The following is an 18,639-nucleotide window of genomic DNA, read 5'->3' as shown; positions in this document are numbered from 1 at the left end:
ATCGATCTTCCCCACTGCCACTGCACACTGGGAGCTGGTGGAGGTTGGGCTAGGGGGCCAGATCCCTCTGCAGGGTAAGTTGTTTGAGGGCTGCGAAGTTGGAGCAGGAATGAACTTGGCCCGTCCTGCCCTCTGCACGTATTGCAACACCTTCCACATTGTTCTGCGCTTTATATCCTGTCCCCCGCCGACATACCTGGCTGTCAATAGGCAGCAAACAATAAACACCACTGGCATGTTACAACACGAAGAAAAATGAACAGGGCAAATGCCCCTTTGTCGCTTCAGAAAGGGGGGAGGAGTGACTCCTTAGCCAGAGCTGGTGTGGGCTAGGAAGTGGTCAATATTGTGTCTCACCAGCTCATCCTCAAACAGAACCGGCATCACCCGTGCTCTGTTGCTATGGACAGCCATGAGTTAATCCTCCATGCTCCTTATTTCAGCTCTGGAGGAAAACGAAATTAACAAATCACAATGCCGGAAGAAATCCTTGCTAATCAGGGGCCTGCTCCTGTGAGGTGAGGCCCTTTAATCCCCACTGAAGGATCGCATCCCAAGGCAGGACCAGGCCCTTATTTAGTATAATGCCCTTCATACACACTGTAGCCCGAAATGCTTTGCAGAGTTAAACCAGCTCTTCATTGCAGGGACTGGGTTTTAGTACAGGGAAGAGGCAGCTGAGCAGGCAGTGACCAGGGCGAAAAAGAGCCCCTGGGAAATCTGCATGATCTGTTGTTGTGCCAGTTGCAATTTGAACAATCAAAGCTGTTTTGGACAGTTACAGATGAAAAGCTTCTGACAGGTGCCTGCGACAATCAGATCAGAAGGAAACTTTCCCCCAGTCCTGGAAAATAACCCACTTTGTGCCTTTATTGTGAACACTGAATTTCATCCTACTTTGGTCCAAAACAGTACGTCTCCAGGATTCCACTAACAAAGCCAGCCCACTCCACTCCCTTGCTGGCAGCTAAACTGTTAAAATAAACTCAGCAATGCCAACCACAAACATTCAAAAGAAACCAACAAGCCAGACGCCTCCCCCAAAAAATCTCGAGATTGGCTTAAAAATCATGAGATTCCTTTTATTTGCATTCTGGGTTTTGAGCCTTTTAGAGTTCACTGCGGTCACATTCTCAAGCTTTTCTCTGCAGCAAGGAAGGCTAGAAACTTGCAGTTGTTTTTAAATGAAAGCTGAATTTCTCACAAAAAATCACATGCCTCCAGGAGCAGGGGGCTTTAAGAAAAACCAGCTGTCGGGAGAGCTGGCAATATTGTGAGCTAAGGGTGAGATGCCCAGAGCTGCCTAAGGGGTTGATACCCAGATCCCATTCATTGCAATAGTCCCTGTGATTGAGGGAGAACAGTCACTATTCGTTAGCAGGGTTCGCAACAGAGGTATCATCGTGTGCCATCGCTTCAGCAGAGGGCTCAAGCTGGCATGATAAATGTGAAGGGGCGGCTGGTACAGCATTCTCTGCGAAGGCTGGAGGACTCTGGAAATTGCTCTCCTACCAGAGTCAACCCAGGTCCGTTTGGTGGTCTTCTGGGCACGCTGCGGTTTGATAAGCTTTGGAGAGAGGACCAAGGAACTGGGATTTGGCTTTTATATGGGAAAGGCTGCTTTACCCTACATTGTTATAAAATCCTTTAATTCCTGCCCAGGAGTGCCCTCTGCTGGACCAAACCAGGATGCCAGGCCAACCCAGAGCTGCTTCAATCACCAAAACTGGAGAGCCACACACTGCAAGCGAAAGCTGGAGAGGCTGGAAGCCAGGTCACCTCCAAAGAGGGTGTGAGCCAGGACAGCTGCTGGTGAGCCTTAGACAAGGATTGGAACGCTTTTGATGGCAGACTCCAGCAAAACATGTGTCCCCCTCTACCTCCTCTGAGACATGCACTCACCCTCCCAGGGCCTTAGGAGTTGAGCGTCCAAAGTGTTCTTGAAAGAAAACAGGGCAACATCTCTGCAGGCCCCTCTCCCAGCACAGAAACAAACCCTGCTGGGCAACTTCTGTAGCGTGGGCAGGATGCAAGAGTAGTGTTACCATCCTGGTTTCTTGATTTCCTGGGCTACCCAGGCCAGCTCCCGCTTAGGAATCCAGAAAAGACACATCTCCAAGAAGATGGAGAGAATAGCTCAGTGGTTTGAGCATTGGCCTGCTAAACCCAGGGTTGTGAGCTCAATCCTTGAGGAGGCCATTTAGGGAGCTGGGGCAAAAATCTGTCTGGGGATTGGTCCTGCTTTGAGCAGGGGGTTGGACTAGATGACCTCCTGAGGTCTCTTCCAACTCTGATATTCTATGTGGCTGCACCACAGCCCAGCCTAGGGCATTACTTGGGAAATCAATACACAATCACTGAATCAGAGATGGAGCAGACCTATTATGTCCCATGTAATCCAAACCTCCCCCGCCATTATGTCTATTTTCCCAGTCTAGATTTTGGTTTCCAGAAGTGTAACTTTCACCGTTGCCCTTAGGAGACGATGCTTCTTTTCAGATGCTCCCAGCTAATTCAGAAGCACAAGCTGATGACATTTCAAAGGGTTTTAATAGGCGTGTACAGTGGTTTGTGTTTACAGTATAGGATACTCTCACAGCTATACAGAGTACCTTCTCCACTAAGCAAACGGATGCCAGTCTAAACTGCTGTAATTTACAACTTCTTCTGGATCTCTCAGTGAGTTACAGAAGCCTACGCTAACCCCTGAATTTGGCCCGGAGAATGATCAGAGTTGTTCTCATTTGTCACCCAACGAACACAGCAAGATTAGAGCCACTGGAAAAATGAAAAAAAAAATCGCCAATCATTTGGAAATAATAGTTTCGCAGGTTCAACCTGGGCCCATTTTTCCGATAAACGGTCTAGTGAAAAACCCAGTTTGGGGTAAACGAAAAATGTCAATAGCAGTTTTGATAAAAATTCCCATTGAAAATATTGTGAAAAACAACATGAAAAAACCCAAACCAAAAAGATATGGAAAAAGTCAACAGGGTTTTATTTTTTAGGATCTCCCCCTCCCAAAACGTTTCATTTTACGGGAAATATGTTGGCATTTTTGGACCAAAAAACCCCTCGAAATATTTTTAAAATTTCTATCATCTGGACCCTGGCACATCAGGGTGGTAGTTCTGGGATTATCCAACCTCGCCAGGCTGTTTGCAAGTGGAGATATCTTTGAACTGAGAAGCTGGTCTTGTCTTCTCTAGAGCTCTGTAAAATGCCCATTTTAGCCCTTCTGTTTAGGGGGGGACATTGGCTAACCCACTGAAGAACACTCTGGCCGGAGAGATCTGCCCACTGTTCACCTCAAGGTCGGGACTATCCCTGCTCGCCTGCGGCAGTCATTGGGATGGCTCCGGAGATGGGAGTTCAAGTAGATCATTGACAAGAGGTATCTGGGTGAAAGACGACGTGGTAAGAGAAACGTGTATCTGAATAAAAGCCCTCCTGGTAAAGAGCAGGGCAGGAGATGGGGATCAGCCGCCATCTTTTTGATGCCACATTCAGGGCCAGATTGTGCCCTTGTCATCAATGCGTGGAGGGGGGGTGGAAGGCACAGCATGGCCCCTGGTTATGTCCGATCGTGTGGGAGATCAGAAGAGAGTCTGACTGGAATTCCTGCCCCAGCAGCCAATCCACGGCAGCTGGGCGGCCCATTTTCCCGTCGCCACCACCTGCAGCTTGGCCTGGTCGAACTTCCAGTACTGGTCCTCCCTGAAGAAGTACACGAAGCCATCCTGCTGTGTCAGGGCGCCATTCACCCCGGCCGGGACCCCGTTCCAGTCCCTCAGGCTCCTGGGGTAGTAGGGCTCCACCTGCAGGGACTCCTCGCTCATCACGTAGTACTTGGGGCCCTTGAAAAGCACCAGGTGGCGGAGCTGCTGGAAATAGAGGGCCGCGTCGGGGTGGCGAGTGCTGCACTTCTGGGGGAATCCCGCCTCCAGGGCGGACCCTTTGTATCGCCAGCATCGGCCACCTGGGGAGAAGCCAGAGACAAAGCTGGTTAGGATCGCTGAGGGGGGAGGCTGTGTAGGGGCCAGGACACACGGCAGGGAAGTCAAGAGCCATGATCTATCAACAGCATTTTGACAATGGGAGCTGGTTTCTCACAGGTGTGTAGTTAATAAATAATAGACAGATCAGCAGATCTCAAAGCGCTTTACAAAAGGAGTGCAGCACCATTCCTGCCATTTTACAGATGGGGAAACTGAGGCACAGAAAGGCAACAGGATTTGCTCACGGTCACCCAGCAGGCCAGTAGCAGAGCTGGGAATAGAACCCAGGTCTCCGAAGTCCCAGTCCAGTGCTCTATCCACTAGGCCACATGGGCAGGTCAAACAGGTATTTGGAGGAGGACAGATGATGTTGTGGTTCAAATGTAACACTGCACCCCAAGTGGGCTGCCGGCAGGAGGCGCCTCTGGATCTAAAAGCGGGAGCCTTTCCTGCCGAGCTAAATGACCCAAGGCTGCATGCAGCAGGCTCGTCTGTGGCCCAGCACTACGCTGCGGGGGGTCCCACACCCTGAGCTGGGATTCAGATCTGGGGCCGGTTCCCCCGTGTGAATTGCACAGAACTCAGATAATCTGCCTCGGAAGGATGAACACCTTGTGGGTGGTGCCCACATCCAGCACTGCCCACCTTAGTTTGCAAACAATAGCTACGAGAGGTCAGACCTGCCTGCCCCCATTCCCCGCCGTGGGCATGGACCCTGAATCCTAATGCCTGCATTTGGTAGCGGACTAGTTCTGCAGACACACCCAGCCGCTCTGAGATCATGGGCAGAGCTGGGGAAGCTGCTTTCCACAGGAATATTATTAGTTCCCGTAGCCAGCTGCTGCAGAGCCCCTGGGTCCTGGGACCATCAATCTATCCATGCCCCCCCCAGTGCCGGGCACACATGCCGGCTACACTGTTGATGGCTGTCAATCAAATGAAAACAAACTGGCTGTCAGTCAAATGAAAACAAATGGTGGGGGGGAAATCAAGGACATGGCTACAAGAGGCTGACTCAAAGGGAGGAAGGAGATGGGCGTAGATTTCTTAATGACAAACAACCAGCAGGTGTCAGTGCTGTCCAATTTAGGACAGGTTGCCCAGCCCTTCATCAGAATCCCTGAGCGATTCCCAGGGGGAAGAGGGATCCTTACAGGTTTGGGGTTTATTATTAAAAGAAAACAGCCCAACTAATGTCCCCCTCACAGATGAATCGATGCGCAACAACAGAGGATCCTAAGGGGCGAACGTGGAATGCGAAGGGCCTAGATGCGCTCAGGAAACCTGTGATCAAACCCAGCTCTGGGCTCACAAGGGAGAACGCACCTGCTCGGGATATCCTACCTAAGGTACTTATAGGGTGACCAGCACCGTAATACCTGAGCGCCTCACAATTTCTTTCATGCATTTCTCCTCCCAACACCCTGGTGAGGCAGGGCAGGCTAGGGCTGTTATCTCCATGGTACAGCTGGGGAACTGAGGTGCAGAGAGGCTAAGTGACTTGCCCAAGGTCTCTCGGGAAGTCTGTAGCAGAGCAGAGAATTGAATCCAGGTCTCTCAAGTCCGAGGCTACAAACACCTGTCTTATCCCGATTATATTTACTCGGTGCCAAAGTGCGCGTCACTTGCCAGACACACAGCAGATAGGGCAGCCATCCCGACAGGCCAACCAGCTCAATAAACTCTAGGTCTTCCACTCCCATCGCCCCACCCCTGAACAGAAGCGGGCGGAGAGGCAGGCTGAAGGGGCTGGCAAGGGGATACAGGGCCATTCGCCTCTTCCAGGGCACGGACCGAAACCCACATGAGAAGAGCTAGTCTCTGACCAGGATTTATGGAGCGCTTTGTGCTACCCAGTAGACAGAGGAGTTCACAGTCCCTCTCCCCAAGGGCATGCAGCCTAAATGAGGCGGGCCCTAGTGGATGAATGCAGTGGAACTGGCCTCCTTAGAGATGGACTGAATGGGCTGCTGGCTAATCTCCTCTCTCAGCCATTGTGAGGAGATCCCTCCAGGGCAGGGGTGAGGCAAGATCACCCTGCTCTTCCTGTTCCTGCTGCCAGAGGCCCCAGGGCTGCCATGTTGTGCAAAAACCAACACAATACACAACCGGCTGGGCACTTGCTATTCCCACTGCTTCCCGTAGGGGCCGCTGGTGCGCAGCAGCTCAATGCCAAACCAATCGTTCCGGAGCAAAACCAAGGATCTCAGGGATGGCCGGACTGATGCAACCAGCGGTGAATGCACTGACCAGCCCTTACTGGGATCCTCCACACAGAGTGAGCCCTCCACTGCCCCTTAGTGCACCTCTGGCTAACGAGCCCCGAGCGGTGCCGTGCACTGAAATCCCGGGGACCCCGGAGATCAAAGGGAAATGTCCCCTGTCGGCGTTTTGGGCTGTAAACTGAGATCTCTGCAATCGCTGGCTAAAGGCACTGGACTCTGGCTGTCTACTATGGACCCGTTACCGTAGTGTCCAAGCGCCCCACAATCTCTGATGTATTTCTCCTCCCCACACCTCTGTGAGGCCAGGCCGCGCTGTTATCCCCATGGTACAGATGAGGATCTGAGGCACAGAGAGGCTAAGTGATTTGTCCCGGGTCATGAAAGAAATCTGTGGCAGGGCAGGAATTGAACCCAGCTCTTCCACCACCTGCTCTAACCGCTAGACCATCCTTCCTTGCAAGGGAGCTCATGCAGAGGGAGAACCTCCCTGACAATCCTTGTAGCCATGGCCTGCCTTTGCAGCCCTCTTCTTTTCCACTGCGACGCCTGCAAAGCGCTGTCAGCTGCCAATGGCGGGTGGGTTATCGTTATTAATTTGTATTATGGTTGGGCCCCCTTGTGCTCAGCACGGTACAACTACATTGGCACACAGAGTTGGGGTCCTGATCCCTCCCTGGTGATTATGGCAATGCAAATAAACAGTAAGAACAGCAGCAACTCCTTCCCCCGCAACCGCAGGCCCTCGGCACCTGGGCTGATTTCCTACTGTCCCATCAGCCTCAGCACCAGGCACTCAGTTACTGGACTATGGGTTATGGCCAGGGAAGAAAAACAAAAACTATTTTCAAAGAGCCTGCCCCGCTCCCAGGCTGTTTCTGATCCTAGCCCTGCAAGGAGGGGCGGAAGCGAGGGGAGGGAGGGAAGAGGGACTGCTGGGCCCCACCCTGCTGTAGGAACAAAGCCCCCATTCTGAACAGCCTCCAAGCTGTTACAATTACAAGCCAATGTCACACTGACATCCATTCTCCTTTGCAGCCGAGTGCCTGGGCCTGCACGAACGACCCTGAGCTGCCCCTTTAAATGTCCAGTAAGTCAGCCCGCTGCAGCAGTTCAAAGTCAGATGGGGGACTACATCGCGGTCCCTAACACCACAGCCAGAACCCCTGTAACACTCGGGGCTAAGAGCTCTGCACTGGCCTCTTGCTAATCAACAACGCTTAGCGCTTGTAAAGTGCTTTCCACCCCTACATCTCAAAGAGTTTCACAAAAGAGGGTGAGTGTCATTCTCCCCATTTTACAGATGGGGAAACTGAGGCGCAACAAAGCAAAGGGGACTTGCCCAAGGTCAGCGGCGAAGACAAGAACAGAACCCAGAGTTCCGACTCCCAGTCTAGAGCCCGGTGCACCAGGCCATGCTCTGGACGGACAGACAGATCAAGGACAGAGCCACAAGGGGGAGATTTTTGCTCCTCCTCATCTGGGTCTGGCTACCTTTGAAGAAGTAGAATTTCCCGTCTGCCTCCGACACAGCAGCCGCGTCAATGCCAGCTGGGAGCTCTGCCCATCGGGTCTGGAGCAGCTGTGGGTCGGTGGCGTTGTCTCCCTTCGCCACAACCCAGTAGTGGTGGCCTTTGAAGATGTAAAGGTTGTGATCTGCATCTGTGCAGAAGGGGGAACCGAGTTAGAGGGAGCATGGCCTTGCGAACCTGAGCAGGGGGTCCTATCTCTGCAAGCCAACGGGCCCCCCTCTGCGCCCCACCCAGAACAGAAAGCAGCAGGTGCAAATCCACTACAGCAAAGGCCTCTCTCCTGCCCCTCCAACGTATCTGCCTCTTCCCCCAGAGATCCACACTCAGGTTCCTCACTCACCCTGGGGAAGCTCATCTTCTCCAGGGCCAGCCCCAGCCCCATGTGTGCCAGCTCCAGCTCTCTGCCCCGACATCTCCACCTGGGTGCCCTGCAGGCACCTTGAACATGCCATGGCAAACCCGCCACTTCCTCCCAAGCCCTCTGCTCCCTGTCCAGTCACAACCCCACCTGCCCATCTCCTCACCACGAGGCCATCTTTGACTCACCTCTCCTCTCCACACATTCAGGCTCCGTGCAAGCCCTGCCAGCTCCTCTGCTACGCCATTCTAACCCCCATCCCTACCCAACAGCACCGACCCTTCGGTCCTCTCTCCCCCTGATCCCTGCAGCCACCCGCCCCTCCATGGCCTCCCAGCTTCTCCTCTCAATCCATAGACACTGCTGTTGTGGAAGGCGTCTTCCTCTCCTGTCGCTCCATCTAGGCTACTCCCCTTTCTCGCCTGCTTTTCACCAACAGAAGTCAGCCCAATAAAAGATACCACCTTACCCACATCGTCTCTCTCCTCCTGCGTCAAGTTCATTCTTCTGGCCCTCACCTTCAAGGCTCTGCATCACTGAGATAATTTCCTACTACATCTGCTCTGCCGTCCCTCTGTACTCCTCCCTCCTCGCACCTTCTTCCTCGCTACCATGTGTACTTAGGTACCCCACTGGGGAGCATGCTACAGGTCTACCCCTCTGTGCCTGATCTGCAGAGGATAGGAGTCTGTCACAGTCCCACCCTTGGCTCCTGCTTTTAGTTCTGGAGGTCCCCAGTTCAACCCTTGGTGTGTTGGCCAACACAGCAGTTCTCCCACTTGGCATGTCTCTCTCTTTCCCTGCGCACCTCTCCTCAGGACACACACGTGCTACTTCCTCAACCCTTTCAATGGTACCCTAGACTTGATCCCCCAGGGGGGTTATTAACACTGTCTCCGCCAGCACCAACTGGAGGGGAAACGGCCCAGTGGGTCTAATAAGTCTGTCTTTTCCATCTCGAACGCCTACAAAAGACAAGCAACAAGGGAGGGAGGGCTGGGCGGCGCAGCGGGGAGAGGGCTCCAGCTGCGTGTGGGAGACTCACCGATGGTGATAGCGTCAAAGAAGGACTGGCAGTAATAAGAGCCAAGGCTCCCCTGCAGCTGATCGTCGCCTGGAAAATCAGGGCTCCAGTCCTGGAAATGAGCAAATAACTTCCCAGGAAGCCGCACGGCTGAGCCCTTGGAAGGCTTTCCTGCGATGGAAAGGAAAACTATGAGATGTGTAGAGTGGCTGCACAGGGGATGCTTCCATAAGAACATAAGAGCGGCCAGACTGGGTCAGACCAAAGGTCCATCTAGCCCAGTATCCTGTCTTCTGACAGTGGCCAATGCCAGGTGCCCCAGAGGGAATGAACAAAACAGGTGATCATCCAATGATCCATCCCCTGTCACCCATTCCCAGCTTCTGGCAAACAGAGGCTAGGGACACCATCCCTGCCCATCCTGGCTAATAGCCATTGATGGACCTATCCTCCATGAATTTATCTAGTTCTTTTTTAACCCTTGTATAGTCTTGGCCTTCACAATATCCTCTGGCAAAGAGTTCCCCCAGGGCTTCGGCAAACCCAGGAAAAGGGGTGATCTTCAGATGCACTTAGACATCACACAAGCCTTTTATCTGGATGTGAGGTTACGAACAAGGAACTAGACCAAGGAACTAGAGCTGGGTAAACCTTTTCAGCTGAAACATTTTTTTCGGCAAAAGATGCAGATTTGACTACCCCGAAACAGTTTGGAAATTCACGTCAATTTCACTGACTTGTTTAAAAACAAAATCCACAAACCCTGAAACATTTCAATTTTCCAGTTTGAAGCAACTTTTTGTTCCAAAATTTCCTTTAACTTCGTTTTTTTTTTTTTTTTTTTTAAGATCAGAAATGTTTTCAAATGGTCAAAATCTAAATGAAACTTTTCAATGTCGCTGAAACAATTTTTTGTTACTTTTCAATTCACCTGAAATTCTGACAGCTTTTGGTTTTGATCAGACGACGATTCCCTGCCCCCACCCATCCCTGACCTTTTCAGAATTGCCAGAGAACCAGAAGCTCCATCATTCACCCGGTTCTAGCGTGAAACAAGAGGGTGTAACAGAGAGCGAGTCAGAGACTGGGCCTGCTGCAAGATCTGAGGCCTGAACCAGAGGCTGTGAACCAAAGTCAGGCCATGGATTAAAACAGATGCACACAAGTTCATTGTGCAGTACATGAACTTGGCAAAGTTGTTGCTAGTTGACTAGGCACTAGATATTTACATAAAGATATCCCAGCTAGTACAGATACACCCCAGTCTAGTACAAGAGAAGTTGGTTTGACAAAACAATGAATAGGGATGTTTTGTCCAAGGTATAAGGAACAAGAGGAGGTAACAAATAGACGTCATGAAACACGTCAGGTGGTATGTGAGTTGTTTATCCCAGTTGTTTGTCTCCGTCTATAAATGTCAGGGTACCTTGTCTTAACCCTTTGTCCAGCCTAGGGGGCAGTAGAAAGTCCCGCTGCTGACTGAGCCGGTCTATTGTAATGGGCATACAGGTGTTAGTGTACCTGCAGAATCTACGGGGTGCTAGTACCGTACTTCGTTGACAATAAACCTGGCCGAGCGCCTTCGCCACCAAACCGCGTCTGTGGTCTTTCTTGGTAGCACTCTCGATGCCTGTGGGGTCAGCCACCTGTGCAGAGCTTGGGGCAGCACATGGAGAGAACACACACGCAAGCCAACAGATGACAGAGGGGATCCAGGAGAGCCGTGCTCACCGTACAGGTTCTGGACAGCAAGGATGTCGTCCCAGCTCAGCACAAAGTCCTTGCCCAGCTTCTTATAATAGGGAGACATCAGGGCGCTCCTGACGGGTGAGTGCTCCAGCCCCAGCGTGTGCCCGATCTCGTGCGCTACCACCACAAACAGGTTGCGACCCTTGCCGCTGTGCAGGGACCATCGCTCGTCGCTGTCGAAGTGCGCCTCCCCACGGCGGGGGAAGAACGCGTGTGCCAGGGCGCCCCCTGGTGGAAAGAGAGGAGCGGAGGCGGTTACAACTGACGCAAAGGTCACATGCATGTGCCAGTCCTGTTCTACAATTGGCGAGGGATGTCTGGGCACAAAAGGGCAAAGGATGCAGTCCATGGTGGCACTAGGAATACGTAGACTGAGCAATTGCTTAGATTTAGTATTACCCCTAAAATATCAATCATCTTATTTAACATGGACTTTTTAACAAGTATATTAGTACAGGCTGTGCTGGTAAACTTTTTGGGTTGTGGAAATAACGCAATTGGTTTTTTTTTAGGGGGTGGGCGAGGTGTAAGGGGGGGGCAAAAACATTCCTGTTTGGGGCCAACCAGTTGGCTAACACCACCTCTGGATACAGTGGCAGCTAGTGAGAGAACACTGGTGGGAGACAGACAGCCCCAAAGGTAGAAGATCAGGGAATGTATTAGGCAGGGAAAATTTGCTTCCTCAGTGATGGGGAGAAGCTACCTATAGAAGCAACTCATGCCAAACCTCCTGTTCTGTCCTTGACCTCTCCACTGAGTCTGCCAGCAAGAGTCAATTGTGGGTTTGGGAAATGGAAATCAGCCCAATAGGAACTGCAAAAATAACAGGAGTACTTGTGGCACCTTAGAGACTAACAAATTTATTAGAGCATAAGCTTTCGTGGGCTACAACCCACTTCTTCGGATGCATATAGAGTGAACCATATATTGAGGAGATATATATACACACACATACAGAGAGCATGAACAGGTGGGAGTTGTCTTACCAACTCTGAGAGGCCAATTAAGTAAGAGAAAAAAATCTTTTGAAGTGATAATCAAGATGGCTCAGTACAGACAGTTTGATAAGAAGCAAGTGTGAAAATACTTACAAGGGGAGATAGATTCAATGTTTGTAATGGCTCAGCCACTCCCAATCCCTATTTAGCCCTGAGTTGATTGTGTCTAGTTTGCATATCAATTCCAGCTCAGCAGTCTCTCGTTGGAGTCTGTTTTTGAAGTTTTTCTGTTTTAAGATAGCCACCCGCAGGTCTGTCAAAGAATGGCCAGACAGGTTAAAGTGTTCTCCCACTGGTTTTTGAGTATTATGATTCCTGATGTCAGATTTGTGTCCATTAATTCTTTTGCGTAGAGACTGTCCGGTTTGGCCAATGTACATGGCAGAGGGGCATTGCTGGCACATGATGGCATATATCACATTGGTAGATGTGCAGGTGAACGAGCCACCGATGGTATGGCTGATGTGATTAGGCCCTATGATGGTGTCACTTGAATAGATATGTGGACAGAGTTGGCATCGGGCTTTGTTACAAGGATAGGTTCCTGGGTCAGTGTTTTTGTTCAGTGATGTGTGGTTGCTGGTGAGTATTTGCTTTAGGTTGGGGGGTTGTCTGTAAGCGAGGACAGGTCTGTCTCCCAAGATCTGTGAGAGTAAAGGATCATCTTTCAGGATAGGTTGTAGATCTCTGATGAGATCTATCACTTCAAAAGATTTTTTTCTCTTACTTAATTGGCCTCTCAGAGTTGGTAAGACAACTCCCACCTGTTCATGCTCTCTGTATGTGTGTGTATATATATCTCCTCAATATATGGTTCACTCTATATGCATCCGAAGAAGTGGGTTGTAGCCCACGAAAGCTTATGCTCTAATAAATTTGTTAGTCTCTAAGGTGCCACAAGTACTCCTGTTATTTTTGCGGATACAGACTAACACGGCTGCTACTCTGAAACCAATAGGAACTGGCATCCAATCCCAGCTAACGTGACATTTTGGTTATAGCTGACCTTGGCTGGATTTGAACCACTCACCTTTGGGTAAAGCCTTGCTGGCTCCCTTTCACAAGCTAGTCATTTCCTTTCATGCGCCACAAACATTCAAGGTGGAATCACTACAAAACCTAATTTCCCCCTGCTGATACTCACCCCTTCTTGTCAACTGTTTGGAATGGGCCACCTTGATTGCATTGGCCTCATTTGCACTACAAAAGTGATTTCCACCCCTTCTTGTCAACTGTTGAGAATAGCCCACTTCCACCTTAATTGAATTGGCTCGTTAGCACTGACCCCCCCACTTGGTAAGACAGCTCCCATCTTTTCATGTGCTGTGTATTTATACCTGCTCCTGTATTTTCCACTCTATGCATCGGATGAAGTGGGTTCTAGCCCACGAAAGCTTATGCCCGAATACATTTGTTAGTCCCTAAGGTGCCACAAGGACTCCTCGTTGTTTTTGCTGATACAGACTAACACGGCTGCCACTCTGAAACCTGTGGAATCTAAGGCACCAAGAAGTGATGTGTGTATCAGGGTCGTTACAGGTCTGACAGCATTTAAATAGAATCCCTTATTTGCAGGGATAATAAAAAAAGGGCTCAGTCCAAAAGCAACCGTTCTTTTAAAACTAAATTCATTGGTCATTTGGATAGTTTGAATTAATTGTCCCTAAAATACATTTTTAAAATGTGAATTAAAACCAGGCCTTTAAAAAAATAAATAAATAAAAGGCTGACGGTTGGATATTGTGGCCTAATCTCTTTAGCAATAGTGAGATTAAAATGATTTCTGTTATTCACTTCTAAATACAGGCGATTTTATCTGTAGAGTGTGTTGTTCCATTGAAATTGGCATGAAGATCTTTATCACGTGGGTTAATCGCTTGGGCGTGGGAGTAGGCATGCTGTAGTAACGTGGTAGGAGCTATTATGTTGCATTGGCTGAAGGCTACGGGGATTGAAATGCCCCTGACATAACAGAGCAGAATGGTTTAGCAAGGGATGTGATGGGCTTGGGAGGAAATAGCCCAAGCTGTGAAAAGTTTGTGGTCCCGGATTTGTATGAAAGTCCGCAGCGCAGTTTAATAACTGACATCACAAATTCATCACACAAGAACAGAACAGGAGCCATAGCAGGTCAGACCAATGGCCCATCTAGCCCAGTATTCTGGCTCTGAGAGAGGCCAGTGTCAGATACTTAAAGCAGTTGGAGGTTTAGGGACACCCAGAGCATGGGGTTGCATCCCTGACCATCTTGGCTAATAGCCATTGATGGACCTGTCCTCCAGGAACTTAGCTAATCCTTTTTTGAATCCTGTTATACTTTTGGCCTTCACAACATCCCCTGGCAAGGAGTTCCACAGATTGACTGTGCATTGTGTGAAGAAGTACTTCCTTGTGTTTGTTTTAAACATGCTGCCTGTTAATAACAAATTCTAAGGAATCACAAATTCCTTAAAGCCAGGACAGTAGGAATAAATATCTGCAGCTAACCTCGGGTTTCGAAGGCGTGGAATTTGTAGCCTCACCCCAGAAATGAGAGGCCCACACCTTACCACTAGCCAGCTTCGGAGGAGAAATAAAAAGTAGGGCACAGATCCATGCCTGGTGTATATTAACCTAGATCCGTCAAAGTCAAGGGAGCTATGTTGATTTACACCATTTGAGGATCTGTCCCAAGTCCTTGAGAGCCTGTGTCCAGGAAAGCTCTCAGGTCACACTTTGCAGCACTAGTGTTGTTCAGTACGTAGACAGGAGTGAGACAAAGGCACTTGCGTAGTTAGTCCCAGTGTCCTACCCAAACTCCAGCTAAATAAAGATTACATTCTACCCCCCTAAATCCCTGCCTCCGTTTCCATTGGACAGCGTGGCCCCAATTCTGCTTTCACTTACACCTGTGTAAACCAGGAGGAACTCCATCCAAGCCAGTGGAGCTTGCACCAGAGTGAGATCAGAGAGACAGAATCATAAATGCAGGGCTGGCAGGGACCTCAACGAGCGATCAAGTCCAGGCCCCTGTGCTGAGGCAGGACCAAGTAAAGCTAGACCAGCCCTGACAGGTGTTTGTGCAACTTCTAATGATGGGGATTCCACAACCTTCCATGGAAGCCTGTTCCAGAGCTAAACTCCCCTGAGAGTGAGAAGATTTTTCCTAATAGCTAACCCAAGTCTTCCTTGCTGCAGATCAAGCCCGTAACTTTGTGTCCTACCTCCAGTAGACATCGAATCATAGAGCCACAGGGTTAGAAGGAACCGCCAGGGTCATCTAGTCTAACCTCCTGCCAAGATGCAGGATTTGTTGTGACTAAACCATCCAAGACAGATGGCTATCCAGCCTCCTTTTGAAAACCTCCGGTGTAGAACTTCCATGACTTCCCTAGGCTGTTTGTTCCATTGTGCTAAGGAGAACTATTGATCACAGTTCTGTTTATAACCGCCCTTAACATATCTGAAGACTGTTATCAGGTCAGTCTTGTCTCAGGACTAAACATGTCCTGTTTTTTTAGCCTTTGCTCACTGGTCAGGTTTTCTAAACCATTGATCATGTTTGTCGCCCTCCTCTGGACTCTTTCCAATTTGTCCCCATCTATCGTGAAGGATTGGACACAGCGCTCCATATGAGGCCTCACCCGTGCCAAGCAGAGAAGGACAATGAACCCCCATGTCTTACATAGGACAGCCCAGAATGATGCGTCAGGCGCATCCTTCTCCTTCAGCCATCGCGCGCTAGTCCTGGCCAGAGACACTAAGCCGATCTGCCCATGGGGGCGGCACTGGAGGATCACAAGCCTCTTCCCCTTCCCACCCCTCCCTCCCTCGCTCGCTGCCTGGTAAGAGCCCCCGGTGTAAAAGAGAAGCTTACGATGAGGGAGCGATTAGCACCTGGCCCATCGAAGGCGTTGCTGAGTCCATCGTTGTGGTCGCCATGGAAGAAAGCCAGGCGGATGTCAGCAGGGCCGTCCAGCACCTCCCAGAACACCAAGGATGAGACGTTGCTCCAGAGATCGAAAGCTGCCTTCACCGCCAGCCGCACCTGGTGCTGGGGCAGATACCAAGGCCAGTTCACGATCCGGTAGGTCAGGTGCCGCTTGTACCACTTTCCACCTGCAAGAGGGAGGGTTTATTTTATGCCTTCATCATGCTTCCCATCCACAGATCTCACTGCACCTTCCAAAGGAGGGCTGGGATCATTATACCCATTTTACACATGGGGAAATGGAGGCACTGAGAAGAAAGGTGATCTGCCCATGTTAGAGCTAGGAATAGAAGCAAGTGTCCTGTCTCCTGACCCAGCACCCTATTCACCCTAACCCACCCTATACTTCACCTCCACTGAACAGTGCATTCAGGAATCCTACAGATCCTGATCTCAGGTACAACAGAGTTAATCTGGAGTAGGTTCCTTTAATGGAGTGACTTGCATTGGTGTAAATGAGATCAGAATCCAGCCCTGTTGATCTGAAGTGTCTTTCAGCTCAACACACCTCCTCCGGTTCACACACCGGGCAAAATTCAGATCTCAGCCACGAGAGGATAAATCTGGAATAATTCCACTGCCTTGAGTGGGGTTACTTTGAATTTACACCAGTAAAACTGACAGCAGGATTTGGCCCCACTGAATCTCTTCTCAGCCGCCAGGATCTCCATTGCCTACCACCCCCAAAGGTTTGCCAGACAAGGGAACAATCATGGGCAATGCAATGGAGCACCCAGGGCAGCGAGGAGATGAAAAGGTCTATGCACTTCGATCTCATAGGGCCTGATACCTAGTTTGTCCCTTAGACAGCGTATTGTAAACATAACGGAGCAGATCATCCCTGCGGTAAATCCCACTGTCTTCAATGGGACTCCTGCCGAGGGATGAAGGAGCCCAAGTAAGGGATGATGCCTGTGACACTCCTGGCGCCTACTTGGTCTAGACATGAGTGTTAGCGGGTGTGATTCTCCTCTCACCAATCAGGAGCAGCACCACCAGTGAGAGGAGGAGTCTTATACTTTGATTGCAAGCTCTGTGGGGCAGGGACCTTCTCCTTGTGATGTGTTGGCAGAGAGCCTAGCACCATGGGCCTCCCAGGTGCTACCGTAATACAAATAACAATAAAGAGAAGGATAAAGCCCAAGTGTATGTAGACCCCATGGAGTCCACTAGGGGCTTCGCTGTTGCTACTGATTTTACATGGAAGGCAGGCAAATACCACTGGGTAGGGAGCATGGACAAAACAGCTGACCAAAGGGCATAAGATAAAGCCACCAACTCAGTCTGGGCCGTATTCTGAACCCCGTTGCATTGAGGCACATCCACAAGAACTCCACTGGCTTTAACAGGGTGACTCCAGATTTCCACCGAGATCAGGATCTGGCTCTCTCTCACACCCTCTTGTCCTTGCTTTTCTTGCCACGCCTCCCTTCTAGCCGGCTGGTCACCCTTCTTTTGACAGCCCATGAATTGGAGCAAGTCACATCACCGCTGGCACATGCGCACGCCGCACCCCAATGTGTAACGCTCACCTCCATTTACACCACCACCGAATCGGACCCCAGGCTCCCCCACCAGGGAGCTGCGCTCCTGGAGAGCTGAGCATTTTGAAGCCAAGGGGTGTTTTGATCGAGTTAGGAAAGAAAGTGGGACACCCAGCCTGAACGAGGGCGTTTGCCCCCCCAAAGCCAAGCGGAGTAAGTGCACGTAGAGGGCCAGATCCTCAGCTGGTGTGGACGGGTGCAGCTCTATTGAAGTCAATGGATCTAGACTGGTTTACACGAGCTGCCGATCGGGCCCAATAACTAGCTTTACCACCTGTGGGGTTCAGGGAATGAAAACAAGGTTGCTGCTGAAAACAACTGCCCTGCAGGCGGAAAGAAATAGCAAAGGTGTGGGAAGGGGAATGACCTCAAACACATGGGAGAGGCTGGGGGTGTGGCCGGTAAGGCAGCCCAAAAGGAATGCAAGATTTCAGGTACACATCGCTTAACTGTACACGCGGAAAGCCAGGTTTCGGTCACAAAGCTCCCACTCCTGAACAACATCTGGGTGGGTCTGAAATGTGTTCCCAGGAAGGAACGGGATTAAAATGTGTAACAGCAGCCGCTGAGCTAAGATCACGCAGGCGGCAGCACCGGGTGGGAGCGGCAGCTCTTGGTATTGGCCAGCAGAGATGAATTCTGCAGAGCAGGTTTCTCCTTGCACAGCCTGCTTGGCCATGGGGCTAAGATCAGCTACGGTGTCATTAGGCAACAATGCTGCTGTTCAAACCCAGCAGGCTGGCTGAGGCTGAGAAGCAACACGGGAGCGTTTACATTCATCCACCACCAGTGCACTAGCACTTGTGTAACGTGTTTTTAATCCACGGATCCAACAGCGCTTTCCAAGATAGGTAAGAATCATTGCCCAGCCCCTTTACAATTGGGGAAACCAGGCAGAGAGTGGTCCGACCACTGCCCTGTTATATCAAACAGGATCCTTTCACTGTCACCTGGCCTTCCCCTCCTCTTCTGGGTTTACCTTTTGTCCCTTGATACATGCTTAGATTGTAAACTCCTTGGGGTAGGGACTATCTTTTCATTATACGCCTCTGCAGCACACTGGGGCCCGGATCCCTGACCAGGACCTCCCCGAGCTACCCTCATACAAATGATGAGTTATGGCAGATATCTGTGCTGTGGGGACAATGAGACTCACCTCCTTGGTGAAGCCCTCTGAGATCTACTGGTGCAAAGCACTCGATAAGAGCTAAGGATTGCTATTATTTCAAAAGTCAACGCTAATT

At 50.4% G+C, this 18,639-nt stretch overlaps 1 protein-coding gene across 1 annotated transcript in view; it reads right to left on the bottom strand.

The window, feature by feature from the left end:
• Positions 1–3,596: 3,596 nt before the first annotated feature.
• MMP28 (matrix metallopeptidase 28) overlaps positions 3,597–18,639 on the bottom strand; it is a 45,093-nt gene continuing 30,050 nt past the window's right edge. Inside the window, exons 4-8 of the mRNA XM_065418443.1 lie at positions 15,758–15,979; positions 10,866–11,111; positions 9,156–9,305; positions 7,715–7,882; positions 3,597–3,979 (exon numbers count right to left, since the gene is read on the bottom strand). Coding sequence (XP_065274515.1) covers positions 3,597–3,979; positions 7,715–7,882; positions 9,156–9,305; positions 10,866–11,111; positions 15,758–15,979 — 1,169 coding nt within the window. The remainder of the gene's footprint in view (positions 3,980–7,714; positions 7,883–9,155; positions 9,306–10,865; positions 11,112–15,757; positions 15,980–18,639) is intronic.

The sequence above is a fragment of the Emys orbicularis genome, chromosome 17 (assembly GCF_028017835.1).
Source record: "Emys orbicularis isolate rEmyOrb1 chromosome 17, rEmyOrb1.hap1, whole genome shotgun sequence".
Classification (NCBI taxonomy): Eukaryota; Metazoa; Chordata; order Testudines; family Emydidae; genus Emys; species Emys orbicularis.
Note: the sequence above shows the minus strand (reverse complement) of the source record. Positions and strands in the feature narration are given on the sequence as shown.